Below are 13,584 nucleotides of genomic sequence, written 5' to 3'. Positions count from 1 at the left end.
GAATTCTAATAAATACACTGATAAAAGTGAACTTTTATTGGAAGTGAAGAGAAAAAAAGATTAAAGCTTGGTGAAAGCAAATGAAAGCTAACCGGACGGCTAAAATGACAATGATGGGAGCAAAGAAGCATTGCAATGTGAAAATTTGGAAATAGGAAAGTGAGAAGCAAAAGAGGATAAAGAGCAGTGATGATTAATAGTCTGGCTTTAAAGACGCAAGGTTTTTGCTGTGAGTGCTTATGCACGCGTTGATTCGTTTTCTATCCTCTTTCAGGGACGCATCGAGGAGCTGGAGGAGGAGCTGGAAGCTGAACGAGCCATGAGAGCCAAGGCACACGGACAGCTTGTATCACAGCTTTACCTAGCAGTTTCATCTTTGAGAGTCTATTTCAGTCCAAAGGTGATACATACCTGACCACTACGCATATGAATTCAAGTAAAAAATACGCAGACATGTGACATTATGCTACAGCTAGAGAGTCAAGTTGTTTTCCTGTTAGGTAGAGAAGCAGAGAGCAGAGCTGTCACTAGATCTGGTGGACCTCAGTGACAGACCGGAAGAAGCGGGAGATCTCAACGCCACCGTGAAAGCTGCTCAGAAAGCAAAGCTAGATCTTTAGACTCTTGTGTGCTTAACTCTTTCAAAATAAAACAGCCACAAACATAGACGCTCAGCCACTCTTATAGATGAACTCTGAGGCCCACAAAGTGGAGGACAGCGTGTCGGAGGCAAACACTCGCCTGGCTGAGATGGAGCACACTCAGACAGAGCTCAGTGCTGGCAAAATCCATCTGACTGGTGAGAATGCGAATGCATGCGTTACTGTTCCTTGTTGAGCTGGATGCATCATGCATTTGCCTCTCCACCTCTCCATCCAGACTACCTATCCACAGGCTCATAACTCAGCCTGGTGAATGCCCTGCATGATCTCTTGCAGTTAAAGGAGCAGCTGGATGAGGAGTTAGAATCCCGTGGGGAGATCCAGCGTCTTGTGTCCAAGCTCACTGCTGACGTCACCACATGGAGGAGCAAGTATGAGACGCCATACGCCGCACCGAGGAGCTGGAGGAGACCAAGTAGGTTCAAAAGAATTTTAAAAAAAGAGTCTTATGAATCATGACAGTGATAAAATTTTAATTTAAATTCCACTCTGGTTCTTTCCTCCCACTCTCTCCCAGGCGCAAACTTGCAGTGCATCTCCAGGAGGCTGAGGAGGCAGCAGAGGCGGCTCAGGCCAGAGCTGCCAGCCTGGAAAAGGTCAAGCAGAGGTTGCAGGGAGAGATGGAGGACTTCACTATAGACCTAGAGAAGGTACACATGCACAAAAACAAAATCTCAATGTGTACAGGACACAGAAGCACCAGAGGCTATTACACGGCAGAGGTCATGCACATGAGGTTAGTTGCTAACAAACAAATCCAGCAGAGAGCAGTCAAGAGGCAAAATTCCAATAAACAAGCAAAGTGTTTTCAACAGCACTGGAAACAAGAGCAATGCTGGAACGTCTGATTATTCAAAGCTATTACTTAGAAACTTAGTTACCCAACTAATTTCTGATCCAGTTATCCTCACCTTTTGTGTGGATAATGCACTTCTTTATTATATTAATGCTTTCTGTAATGATATATCAGCAACAATTAATAATAATAATGAATCTAACTAACTGAGTTTGCTATGTCTGCCTTTGTGTAAGCAGTCCAATGCGGCAGCTCTGGATAAGAAGCCGGGAGTTTTCGATAAGATGGCAGCCGAGTGGAGCCAGAAGGATGAGGAGCTGCAACTGGAACTGGAGAACAGCCAGATGGAGAGCCGCTCCTACATGATGGAGATCTACATGCTGGAGACGGAAAGCCAGGATCACTTGATGACTGTCTGCAAGGAGAACAAAACCCTCTCAGGTGCTTTCTAACTTGTCCATTACAGCTGATCATAACTTGCAAGCATTTGAAGAAAGGAAAATATGATTCTCAGTGATTAACTGTTGTGTTTTTATTTCTGTGCCATTTCGTTTCAGAGGAGATCAAGGAGTTGACTGTCAGCTTGGGGAAGGAGGCCGCAGCGTCCACAAGCCAAGAAGAACGTGGAGGTGGAGAAAGAGGAGCTGCAGATGACTCTGGAGGAGGCTGAAGCTTCACTGGAAGTTGAGGATGTGCCTTATTTTCCCAGTGTTTTAAAAAATATTATGATGTTATTTAGAAAGGTTTAAGATTTGACATGTGACATGAGTGAAAGAAAGCAGACACAGTGTGTGTGTGTGTGTTTCCAGGTGGAAGAAGGTTGGTGCTGGAGCTGGCAGCTAATTTGTGTGTTTCTGTAAGAATAGCAGGCCAACAGCAGCCTGTTTAAATACATGAAGACCATCCATGACCTGGACGATGCTGAGGAACGGGCTGAAATGGCAGAGATGACCCTGACAGGAAGTGGTGAACAAGGTCTTAAACTATCAAAAGTCTTTAACATCACTGATAGTCATAATCAGTGTAGTCTTAGGAAATAGCCTGCATGCTGTTGATGTTTTTGCTGATGTGCTGTAAATGTACTGTATGTGTTTTTGTGGAACATCGGGTTTGGGGCTTTGGTTGTTGCTCTTAAAGTTTTGCAAAACTTTTAGATCCTGTATTGTCGATTAACATAGCAGAAAAATGTTTGAAATGTTTTTCTGTACATGTGGAATGTGATTTATATCATCTCAGCGTTGGTGCATAAGCCCTCTAGGAAGGAGTGGCTAAAGCTGTGGTCTCACGTCAAGGATAGAGTCCACCCTCGCGTGTGAGTGTGTGTGACCTGCTGCAAAGTTCAATAAGCTGCAATGAAGCAACTTCTTGAGCACATTATTACTCTAGTAGCAGAAAATTTGTATCTTATTGTATTAATTTATTTTTTCCTTGTAGGTGATTCAGATTTGGTCGACTTTCCTTTAAAGTGGTAGCGTTTAAAGTGTCTACAAAAGATTCTGACAAATGGCTCCTTCACGTCCTGAAATGTTACATGAAATGTGTAATTCAGTTCAATTTCATTTCTAAATCTGGACTACTTTGAAGTTCAAGTTCGTGGCATTGTATTAACACACAGTGCCAAAAAATTCTCCTTTTATAGGTGCTCACACTTGCCGATGATCAGTTAATGAAGTGCATTTGATTTTCAGCACCTGGCTGCCATGTCATGTGGAAAAAGTAAGGGTGTAAGTATTGCTTTTGTACTGTCAGGATAACTTTGATATTATGGCTCTTGGCATTACCCCCCTCCCCAAAAAAAGAAAAGAAAAAAAGCATATTCTGACTGAGGCAGTTGGAAAGGGGAACCCACATCACATATGAGCAACATGGGGTACTATAAAAAACAAAGCCACATGTGGTTGTGCAATGGAAAGCTAAAAATTATTTTTCACCTACACGGGCAGGGCTCGAGTCCCACATGAAGTCAGCACTGACATGTACAGAGCATGCACACATCCCCATGCTCTTTTAGTAGGAAGGGCATTAAACTGAGATGGGAGGCAGGTCTATTTTTTAGATGCGATGTTATGTTACAGCACACTGCTCTCACTCGGGCGTTCTGGTCTGTGGGTCAAAGGTTTCTGCTTAGCAGGAGTCATTCTTTCACATACATATTATAGTAATATTACAGTGTGGCATAGAGGATGTCTGAAATTATGTGGTAACACCTAAAAGTATAAAATTCCGATGCTTAAAAACAAATAAAATAAAAACTGGATTTTACCTGACTTCTATTGCTCCAGTAGCTGTGATGCTGGGTAACACATCCTCCCATTCAGTTGGCCTAAGATGCTCTTTATAATGAATGCAAGATGCCAGTGCAACAAGAACAAAAGGCACTTAACTTCATACATCAACATGAATTTATTTTAGTTTCAGATGAACGTTTCACATTTTATACAAAATCATTAGAAAATGCCCGACACTCCAAACTCCCACATCTAATCCTTACTTGGTGGCTTCACACACTGAAAAGGATTATTTGGAGAATCATGCAGCATCCCGGCCCAGATGATGAGGCTCAGCCCGACCTCCAGATCACAATCGAATGATGATGCTCAGCTTGCTCGTTGGCCAAACACTCACTATCCCTGCGTGACACAGTGATATCTCGCCACATCTAATAATGTACAGAGTAAGATACAGTAGGATGAGTTGTTAAGAGGAGACCGGAGAGCTTCCTGCCTTTCTCCGTCGATCATCACCAACCACCGCTTAGATGTATGGACACAGTACCACATCAACAACACCATGCATGTTTTCATACGCATGACACATCATTGGTTATGATTAGCTATGTAGTTTAAAAAAAAACAAAAAAAACCAAGATTGATAGTTTAAAAATTAACCAATGACTGCAGGCCTGAGGACAGGGAGAGGGCAGGAGAAGGTCCACTGAGCCTCTTGTTTGGATGAGGTAAAGTGAGCAGGGGCAGGTGTATAAGCTCATGACTAGATGGTTTGCTAATGTACATGCCCGAGCACACACACGCACGCACGCAAGCAAACAATCACATATTTGTCAACACCTCTGCCTCATGCCAAAAACCTTAGACTGATGCCTCGCCCTCTGCAGGACAGTGTACAAGAAAGTGTGTGTGTGTGTGAGAGAGAGAGAGAGAGGGGAAGGGGTCAGAAAAGATAGCACACACCCTCGATTAAGATTGAACAAATGAAAGAAGATTTTATTCAGCCAATGAAAAGAGGTCGCCCCTCTCAAACACAAAAAAGCCATCACAGCAAGGGCAGAGAGGCACTTACACAATCGGTTTCTACTCACACACACAGGCTCGCTGTGTGTGAGAGAGTGTCTTTAACAGCGACACAGCTACATTTTTTATTTTTTTAAATGACACTCACACTCTCAGATACTCATTTTCACACTTAAGCTTTTGGCACATGTACATGCAAAGCTTCAGTTTGGCCTGCTCAGGCTAAACTGAGGGAAAAGGGAGCGGAGGGGGGGGGGGGGGGGAACAGAAAAAAAGACGACGTGTATGTGAACGGACGGATGCATGAACAAACTGGCGGACAGGCTCTTGAACACTTTAAAAGAAAAACAAAGACACTCCCCCCTCCCCGCCTCCATCTTTGATCCTGTCCACGCCCCTTTCGGGGTCACGTGTCTCTAGCAGCACCAGAGGAGCCCTCTGATCGGTGGGTACAGCCATCAGTCCAGTCACTCGGTCTCGAGGATGAGCGGCGGTTGCTCGTTGTCTTCCTCTAAGTGTAGGTCGCTGAGGTCGTCGTCAAGCCCCACCCCTCCCACAGCGCCCTGCTCTTCACAGTAACCTAGGAAAGAAGAGTTCACAAGTCAAACATTGATGAGATTTCTTCTGATTGGATCACTTCCAAACTTGTCCCGCCTTTCTGCACAACTTAATTACAGATAGTCGCTCCAGAACAGCCATCTTTACAAAATAGAAAAAAGTTTATTCGTTTTTATTATTAGTTTTTATTTACCTATTGCCTTTTTTTCCCCCAATCAGAAAAAAAGAAAGATATCAATACTGTGTCACCTACCCTTTGAGACAGCAGCACTGTAGGTCTGGGCCACAAGTGGGCGATCATGTGACCCCTGCTCAAGGATCTCATTGGGGGGCTCGGTACTCCCGTCTAACCTGAAGCCAAAGACTGAAATCCTCAGTTTAACTCCCCAAAATTTACCTTACCAGCTAAAGCGAGCCACAATCTGCCAATGCTGTGTTACCTGTGCTGCTTCGTTAGTGTGCATTCGCCTCCCTCCTGTGGATCCAGGTTGTACATATACAGGTAGCCATCAGCCGCTGCTACAAGCAACCTGGGAATCTTCTGAATCCTAATTTTTAACAATTAAAAATGGAGATTCATGAAAGATCCACAAATCCAATCCAACACGTCAATCACATTTATCCTCTTCAGCATCTTCTCTTCTTCAGCACCAGATGTGACATACCAAGCAGCTAATAAGAATCCTACAAGCTCATTAATATTTTCCAGTTTCCTATTCTTAGATTCCTCCTCTGATTCCTTGGCACACAGATGAGGAGCGGCAGAGGTGACGGATGTTACATTACTCAAGTATTTGCATTATTTTAAGTGCCTGTCAGAAGCTCAGGACCTATTATGGAAATGCTACTAACTTCAGTTCTCCATACAAAGTGGTACAAAGGCAGAGTGACAGAAGCCTGCACATCCTCAGGAAAACCACCTTGTAAAAACTCATTTTGATTATTATTAATATTAATTATTAATACTACTCGCTACAACTTTAAATTGAAAAAAAAAGTAGGTCAAAGGTGACCAAAGATTAAAATCAGTCAGTATTTTAAAACTTCCTACAATCAAAGTGCAACGTAAATAAAATGTGCTAGAAATTTTGTATGACCTGTGATTGTAAATTCAGTCAACGCTACTTCACATTTTTTCCCCCCCTTTCTCTGGCGTGATAAGAAGTAACAATTTCATAATGTCTCAAACGCAGTGTTGCATTTGTGCTCACTGCGAGTGTGGAAAGTGTGTACTCACACAGCTAAGGCGCAGATATTCTTATGCCCGCAAAAGGGTAGACGTACAGTGGCGAAGGCTCGCCCCTGGGTAAACATTTCCGTGACTTGGGAAGGCAGGTAGGTGGTGGACGCCATCAAGACCTTCCCCAGGTAACCTCCCCACGTGGTGGGCTCCTCGGCTGGCCTGAGCGAACACGTACAGAATGTGAGATGCATGTTTTCGTTGGAGGAAGCAGCAGCTTGATAAGTGGCTACGAAACAAGCCATCCAAAGACAGACAGCTACGTACACATACTTCTCCTTCTGTGTTTCTAATTTGAAGATGTGGACCGTCTCTGTGTTGCTGGAGGCAGAAAGGTACAGGCTGTCCATACTGAACGCCAGCGAACAGATGCTCACGCACCTGAGAAGACAAGCACGGCAACACACGTGCACAGAGGAGATGGTAAACGCGTACAAAAGCGTGCACAGATGTTACGAAGAATCAAAACTGCAGTGCATGAGCCGTCTACCTCTTGACTCCTCGTCGAAACTCAAAGAGCTTCTGTCCCTCTGGGATCGAGAAGACACGGATGACTGTACCCTGAGAGGAAGTGAAAAAAAAAGGCACAAGATGTACAGAGTTGCAACACTATTACAGGATGCAAGAATCAAAATCTGCATTTCCTCATGTGGAAAACAAAATTAGCTGCGGAGATGACAGGGTAATGTCCTGCACAGCAGCTGAACTACCTTCTCTGATGCTGTAGCCAGCTTAGTTCCAGTAGCATCGAAAGCCAGAGCCGCTAATGGGCTGTCGTGGGCTGGAATCATATTTGCTGCTCTCTGGAAAACGACACACAGATTAACTACTTTATAAACCTGCTTTCAGGCCCAGAAACACCTTCAGACAAAAACAGCCAAACGCACAATAAGCACTGCAGGAGTGCTCAGACCTTTATATAAGAGAAGCCAAACCACCAATTTACAAAACACACGGCACAACACAGGAGAACCAGCTGAAGAGGAAAAGACTCAACTCTAAGCCTGCACTTTAAAGACAAAGGTCGCTCTTTCAAAGATGCAAATGTTCACATTTTAGGCCGAGAAGATGGAAAAGTAAAGGAGGTCATCCACGTCCACTATGAAAGACCATCAATTAACCAAGTTTGTGATTCCGGTCAGACACAGGGGCCATGCAGTCCTTCAAGACTCCTCCATCACTGTGTGTTGCTGGAAGCGCATGAGTTAAGTATTTGCTGAATGGTGATTGGTTGACTAGATCAGGGAGCGACAGCTGAATTAACCAGCAACGCTTTTAAAAGTAATAACTGTGGTTCTTCACTGCAGCTGGCTGACCGACCAATAACAGCACTGCCTCCATCTGACAACAGAGCTCTCTGCAGGCAGACGGCTCTGTGCCCCGACTAGAGCGACTACATCTGCTGTTACAGGCTGTTCAACCCCCGCTCGCACTCACACTGTGCCTCAGGAGACCTCAGCAGCCACACAATGGTTGGGCGGGGCAGTGGCTGACGGAGGTTTCACACTTCGGTGCTCAGTGATGGTAATGACCCAGTCTTTTTTCACAACTTGGCTGATGATTAACAACAACCCTTAGTGGAAAACCCCCACTAGGTGTTAAACACCTCTCAGCCCAAGTAGTTTTAAATCTGAAGAAGCCTCTTTGATGAACCTAAAGAAATCCAGCTGATTTCTTTTCAAGCACTCAAAGCTACCATGACCTGGACGACTGAGTATCTACGCAGACATTCGTCAGAAACTGAAACACTACTGTGGCACAGCAAGCGTATGCCCCGGAAAATGCTTTGTAATAAATCCTGATGATGGCTTTATTTAAAAACAGGAGCACATAAAGTATCATTGTCTGGGTTCACCTACCAAGTTGACTGTGTCAAACACTTGGACCTCTCCTATCGTAGCACTGCCTGGGTATGCCAGGTAACAGTTATCATTGCTGATGGAAAGGGCACACAATCCTGGAGAGATACGAGCACAAAGACAAACTAATCAGTAAAAAAAAAAGATGGAGAGAAAAAACAAAACGTGTCAACACAACCAACTACAACAATGGTATCGGTAACATTAAAAGAAAAGAGGAGAAGAAATGAAGTCTTAGTGTTGAGAGTGGCAGACAAAACAACGCTGTTCAAAATAAACTGAGAAAATGAAAGTGGAGACACTTCTCAGCTGATACGAGAAAGTCATATTACTGCTTTCAGTGGGCCTCACTCATAAACCGCGTGAGCACACGTTACGCACAAATCTGAGTCGTACTCTGCAAACAAATTTTGAATAGCTACGTATGAATCTTGGGCTAACTGAACAGATGGTCCTTTCACTCCAGCTCTTTATTCTCTTTTGATTAGTTTTATTCATTCGTTTTTAAACCTATGCTACAGTCCAGATCTACATACAGTCATGGAGGCCCAAGATTTTTTCCCTTTCATTTTAAAATGAAAAACTAGATTTGTACATTTCTAAATATTCACGATGAGGCCCAATACAAGCACATACATGTAAAGTGGAAAAAAAGGTAAACTTTTATAAAAAGCACATATTACATTCACTATATTTTCCTATTTATATGATGATGATGACAGACTGTTTCTTCAGACTCACCTGAAGGGTTAGGCGGAGTCTCTCTAATAGTGTGCAGCACTTTCATGTCTCTGATGTTGTGAATATAGAGCGACTCTTCCAGGCACACAATCAGCCTCTGCGGAGGAACCACGCAACATCAACTTGTGTGTACTTAGCAAACAAAGTCGTCATTAGAGGGTAAATAAGCCTCTTCATATTCATGAACACTGCAAACGACCCCTGGCCTACCTGTCTGTTGAGCTTCACAGCCAGTATAGTGTTTGAATAGGAGTAGTTGCAGATCTCAGTTCCCTTCTTGAAGTGACAGACTTTGAGCTTCCGGGGGGCCTTCAGACTAACTATAGCCACCAGGCTGCTGGAGAACAGACGCTCCACAATGCACACATCCTCAGTGTCAGCTGCAGGAGACGGACACAAAATTATTATTTCATCAGTGCTCTGACATTTTATAATCACTTATGTGATTAAAGGATTAGATCATCTTAAACAGTTTGACAATTTGGGCTTAGACATTAAAGCATCCCATAATAACTACAATACTGTAATAAATAATCAGCTGATGAGCAAAGGAATAAAGCTCCAAGCATGATAGTGCATTTGTAGCCTGCAGGTGCCATAGAGCACTGTGCAGACCCACATACCCGTTTACTGTCACCAGGGGGCAGTGTCAAAAATACAACAAAGGAAATACGTGCTACGCTGTTGTTAGCGTAGCACGTACCATCCAGTAGAAATAACTCAAAAAAACTTAATCAGTGAAGTGAAACCAAATGTTAAAAACAGTAACCTATATCTGCTCCCAGTGAGTGCATTTCCCCATTCCTCTTTGTGGTGAGCTCTACCTTGTTTCCCCTTTCCTAGTTAAGCTAATTGAGCTACACATTGTTGCTTCTTCATAGCTAAAGACTTACACCAATGTGTCTACCCTTTATTTTTTTTGACTCTACTCGAGTTATTTTCTGTGATTCAGACTTCAAAATATACATATCCACCTATAGTGGAACAAAGAACCACAGTGGCATCACTGATAACTGAAAGAACTACTAAATGAAGTAAAGCTGAATTCATGTTTTTCTACTGCTATCATACTTAAAACTCAGCTTGGATCCTTTGTTTTAGTGATGATTAATAACATTGGTGGAATATGGGGCACAGCTGTGGAAGCGGGACATGCCACAAACAGGAGAACCACTACTTAAGGAAGCTGTCTTCTGATTGGCTGACATTTGAAAACAAAAGGTTTCAACAGCAGCCGTATGGGTTGCTGTCTCAAAGCCAGAGGAAATACAAAAGCAAGAGGGAGGGGAAAAAAATTATTACTTGCACAGATTACTCATAGTTTTAAACTGACCATGCTGAATGTGCACCATGTAACAGTGTGTATGAAATGTGAGCAAAACATTCTGGGACTGGGAATACCCCCCCCAATTATTCTCTCTTTGACAATCTTCAGCGTGGCTGCTATTTTTAGATCACTCCATGGAAGTCGCGTTAGGTCTCATTGCATCTGCGCCTCTGTAAGACCTGCTGGATCTCCTCCAGTGTCTCAAATCGTGATCCTTAAAACTTTATTTTCATTTTGAAGAGTGGAACAAGCTGTAGGAAGCCAAACGGTCCACGTGGCGAGTGAAAATTGGTTTGGTGAGGCCAAGAAGAAAACTCCTGGTATGCAATGCGACTCAGGGCTTTTCATCGGGTGCGTGAGCCCTAGAGGCCTGGAGTATTCCACCCCTGATCTAAACATCATCTCTCCAAGTCCAGAACTCTGCAGAGGGAGGGCAATTCATGAGGCAGGGTCCTAGGAATATTGAGCAATGATTTCTCTCTCTCACTCTCTCACTCTCTCACACACACACACACACACACACACACACACACAGTCAGTGCTTATCTGCTTGCAAGTCTGAGGTCTGTGGTGAAACTGCAGCATGCACAGTTCCAGTGGTCAGAAAGGGACTTCCAGGGAATGATCCAAAAATACAGAGTGGGCTGGAATCTGTCTGGTCTTGCTCAAGAAGTATAGATGTGGATAGTTTTGCATTTTATACCTAGACTGTGTGAACTTCTTTCCTTCTTTTATCTAGGGTGCAAAAACAATCAAAAAGCTAGCCTTTAACACTTTGTTTCATGAAAGAGTCGAACGAGCGGTGTTCAGAAATTGTAGAAATGGCTTTCCCATTCTCTTGTGCTGACTATAAAACTTAAATCACCTACTCCCGTCTTCTTCTTTGGTATTTAAATATAAATTAATTAGCAAAAAAGTCAGAATACAACATATAGGTTAATAAAAGGGATGCAGCAGAAATCATATGTAACCTTTGTCCATATACAAGGAGGATGGTTGATGCTTAAGCATACTAGTGAGAGGAAAGGGCAGACATACTTCATTAATTATTTAAAGTAAAAGCACTGCACGAGTGGTATAGTGACTCCAAACTAACAGGAACAAATGCAGTAATACCTCATAAAATATAATCAAGCAATGAAGTAACAGTTTTTATAAGACAAGTACCTTTAAAGCCAACTAACTTAAAACAAATTATTTGCTCCGCTGCAAATACCTCAATGGCCAACTACATCTGGACAACTAGATAAAGGTATATCTGGCAGCCTCTCCAGCGAGACTGTCCTGCAGATGGACTGCAGCTGGTAAAGGTAGTCGGCCATTTTATAAACAGGCAAACCTTGCAGTGTCCTCCTTCCCCTGTGCAGTTTTTCGCGTTACGCCGCATGGACCGATTATCTACCTGTTGAACGTTGCTTCAGCTCTACAGTGTGCAGTCGATCGCCGTCATCGGCATCAGTCATAGGTAGCACAGATGGAATCTGTGCCTGGGAGTGAAGACTAACTGGAGAGGCAGAGGAAGAGCGACATCGAGGACCACCGCAACAGGGGCCTACTCTGTCTATTCCATTAGCATACACATGTGTGGTTAAATTACTGGAAAGAGTTTCATGTTATGCAGCCTCGTGCACCATTACCACCACCATTACACCCAAGTCGCACTTTCACAAAAACAAACCAAAAAAAATGCATGCCTTTAAAACAAAACAGCTAACTGCATGCAACTATTGTGTGTGCATTCTGTTTAGTGATTGGATGAGGAAAACAAACACGAACGGGTGAGTAGATGGAAGTAGAAAGCCAGAACAGAGGTCAGTTTATACTTACTACATTCATATATCTGCTCCAATTTGTCCACAGAGGACAGGGAGAAAAACTTGTATCCTGATTTGGTGCCAACAGCTAAGGACCTGTACATGACACAGAAAGGAAGCGTGGCAGTGACCAAGCACGGTGTCACAGACATACACTGAATAACAATGCACTCTGTGGTCGTTGTTACAGCCACATTGTATTAGTCTACACAATGAAAAACAGGGGGTTCGGTCTAATTTCAGTGATATCGACTAACTCCGCGTACCCTAGATACATTGGTCACTGTGGTCTCAGTGTGATTGTGATCACACGACTAACGCTGTGTTGCAATAATACCAGGCCTCTGCTGCTGAGAGCAAACACCGGCAAATTTAGTACATGACCGAGTTTAAATTCGACATGTCTATCTTAATCATATTAAAACAAATACAGTGACCCAGTTCGAGTCACAATTTCCTACAACAATTTCCAGCAGTCTTCCAGCTGTTCACCAGTAATGAGTCCAAAACACAGAAAAATCGAATTGCCTTTTACTATTTCTATCTACCGCCAGCCTGAATAAGTAATTACAATTACCCGTAGCAAATATGCGCCTACAGCACACTTAATTTACGAGCATGTTGCTAGTTAGCCTCGGACCACAAAACACTATGCTAGCTAGCAAGCTATGCTAGCATCTGATAAAATAAAAGGTAAATGGGTAGTTTAAAAGAGTAGCTAACCCAAAACACGACGCCTACTGATAGTCTTTTCTAGCATGACAAAAACTACATCTAGGAGATTTCAAATCCATTCCTGTGACCCCGCTAGGCGTCCAGACAAGTCCAAGCTGGGTTAATTAGCATTAGCTAGTTTCACAGCACAGGCCATCCGATCCCAAGCCACTTTCCCCGGCCCTGCCTTACGTGTTGTCCTGGTTAAAGTTGGCGAAGAGCAGCTGGCTTCCGCCAGCGTCTCCGCTTTGACTGGCCAGGTTCATGGGTTCGGCACCATCGACGTATAAAGCTTCAGTAGAAATAGCAGCAGCTGGACTGAATACAGTGGTAAAGACCAGAAGTGTTGAGCTTTACGGAACCATCTCTGTTTGCTGCTCTGCTCTAACGATTGTTGTTGTTTTCCACAGGAGCTTGTTGCTCACCCCCAATACGCATGCGTTATGCGCACAGCGTGCAGTTCCTTTAAAGGGCCATGACAGATTTTAATAAATGAGCTCCCCGGACTCTAAACAGGAAACGATACAAAACAAAAATATGAAATGAACAAAAACAAAACATTTAAATAAAGAAAAACCCCACAAACAAAATTATGGTAAAACGGTAAACATACTGGTATCTC

General features: G+C 43.3%; 1 protein-coding gene and 1 pseudogene across 6 annotated transcripts in view; one reads left to right on the top strand and one right to left on the bottom strand.

Annotated features, from left to right (window-relative positions):
• Positions 1 to 4,966, top strand: part of LOC146575804 (myosin-16-like) — a 28,572-nt pseudogene extending 23,606 nt beyond the window's left edge. Inside the window, exons 25-31 of the transcript XR_014892299.1 lie at positions 275 to 400; positions 501 to 584; positions 688 to 811; positions 868 to 1,077; positions 1,180 to 1,312; positions 1,698 to 1,899; positions 2,016 to 4,966. The product of XR_014892299.1 is annotated as a myosin-16-like (transcript). The remainder of the gene's footprint in view (positions 1 to 274; positions 401 to 500; positions 585 to 687; positions 812 to 867; positions 1,078 to 1,179; positions 1,313 to 1,697; positions 1,900 to 2,015) is intronic.
• wipi2 (WD repeat domain, phosphoinositide interacting 2) lies at positions 3,843 to 13,584 on the bottom strand. Of its 5 annotated transcripts, none has more exons than XM_085270673.1 (13): positions 13,155 to 13,424; positions 12,262 to 12,344; positions 11,837 to 11,995; positions 9,318 to 9,487; positions 9,108 to 9,204; positions 8,367 to 8,464; positions 7,218 to 7,310; positions 6,998 to 7,068; positions 6,775 to 6,888; positions 6,505 to 6,669; positions 5,708 to 5,815; positions 5,521 to 5,618; positions 3,843 to 5,289 (listed from the first exon to the last, which is right to left on the bottom strand). In XM_085270673.1, the coding sequence occupies exons 1-13, from the start codon at positions 13,226 to 13,228 to the stop codon at positions 5,177 to 5,179; spliced, it is 1,443 nt and encodes a 480-aa protein (XP_085126799.1). In that variant the 5' UTR covers positions 13,229 to 13,424; the 3' UTR covers positions 3,843 to 5,176. The 5 variants fall into 5 exon arrangements, with proteins under 5 accessions (XP_085126799.1, XP_085126800.1, XP_085126802.1 ...); XM_085270674.1 differs by having other exon boundaries at positions 6,781 to 6,888; XM_085270675.1 differs by lacking the exon at positions 3,843 to 5,289 and adding an exon at positions 5,359 to 5,408 and having other exon boundaries at positions 13,155 to 13,584.

Source organism: Mchenga conophoros, linkage group LG4 (genome assembly GCF_057382185.1).
Source record: "Mchenga conophoros isolate Kocher_MC1m ecotype Shallow Benthic linkage group LG4, M_conophoros_male_GT1.1, whole genome shotgun sequence".
NCBI classification, from domain to species: domain Eukaryota; kingdom Metazoa; phylum Chordata; class Actinopteri; order Cichliformes; family Cichlidae; genus Mchenga; species Mchenga conophoros.
The sequence above is the reverse complement of the archived record's forward strand: the minus strand, read 5'-3'. Positions and strand labels throughout refer to the sequence as shown.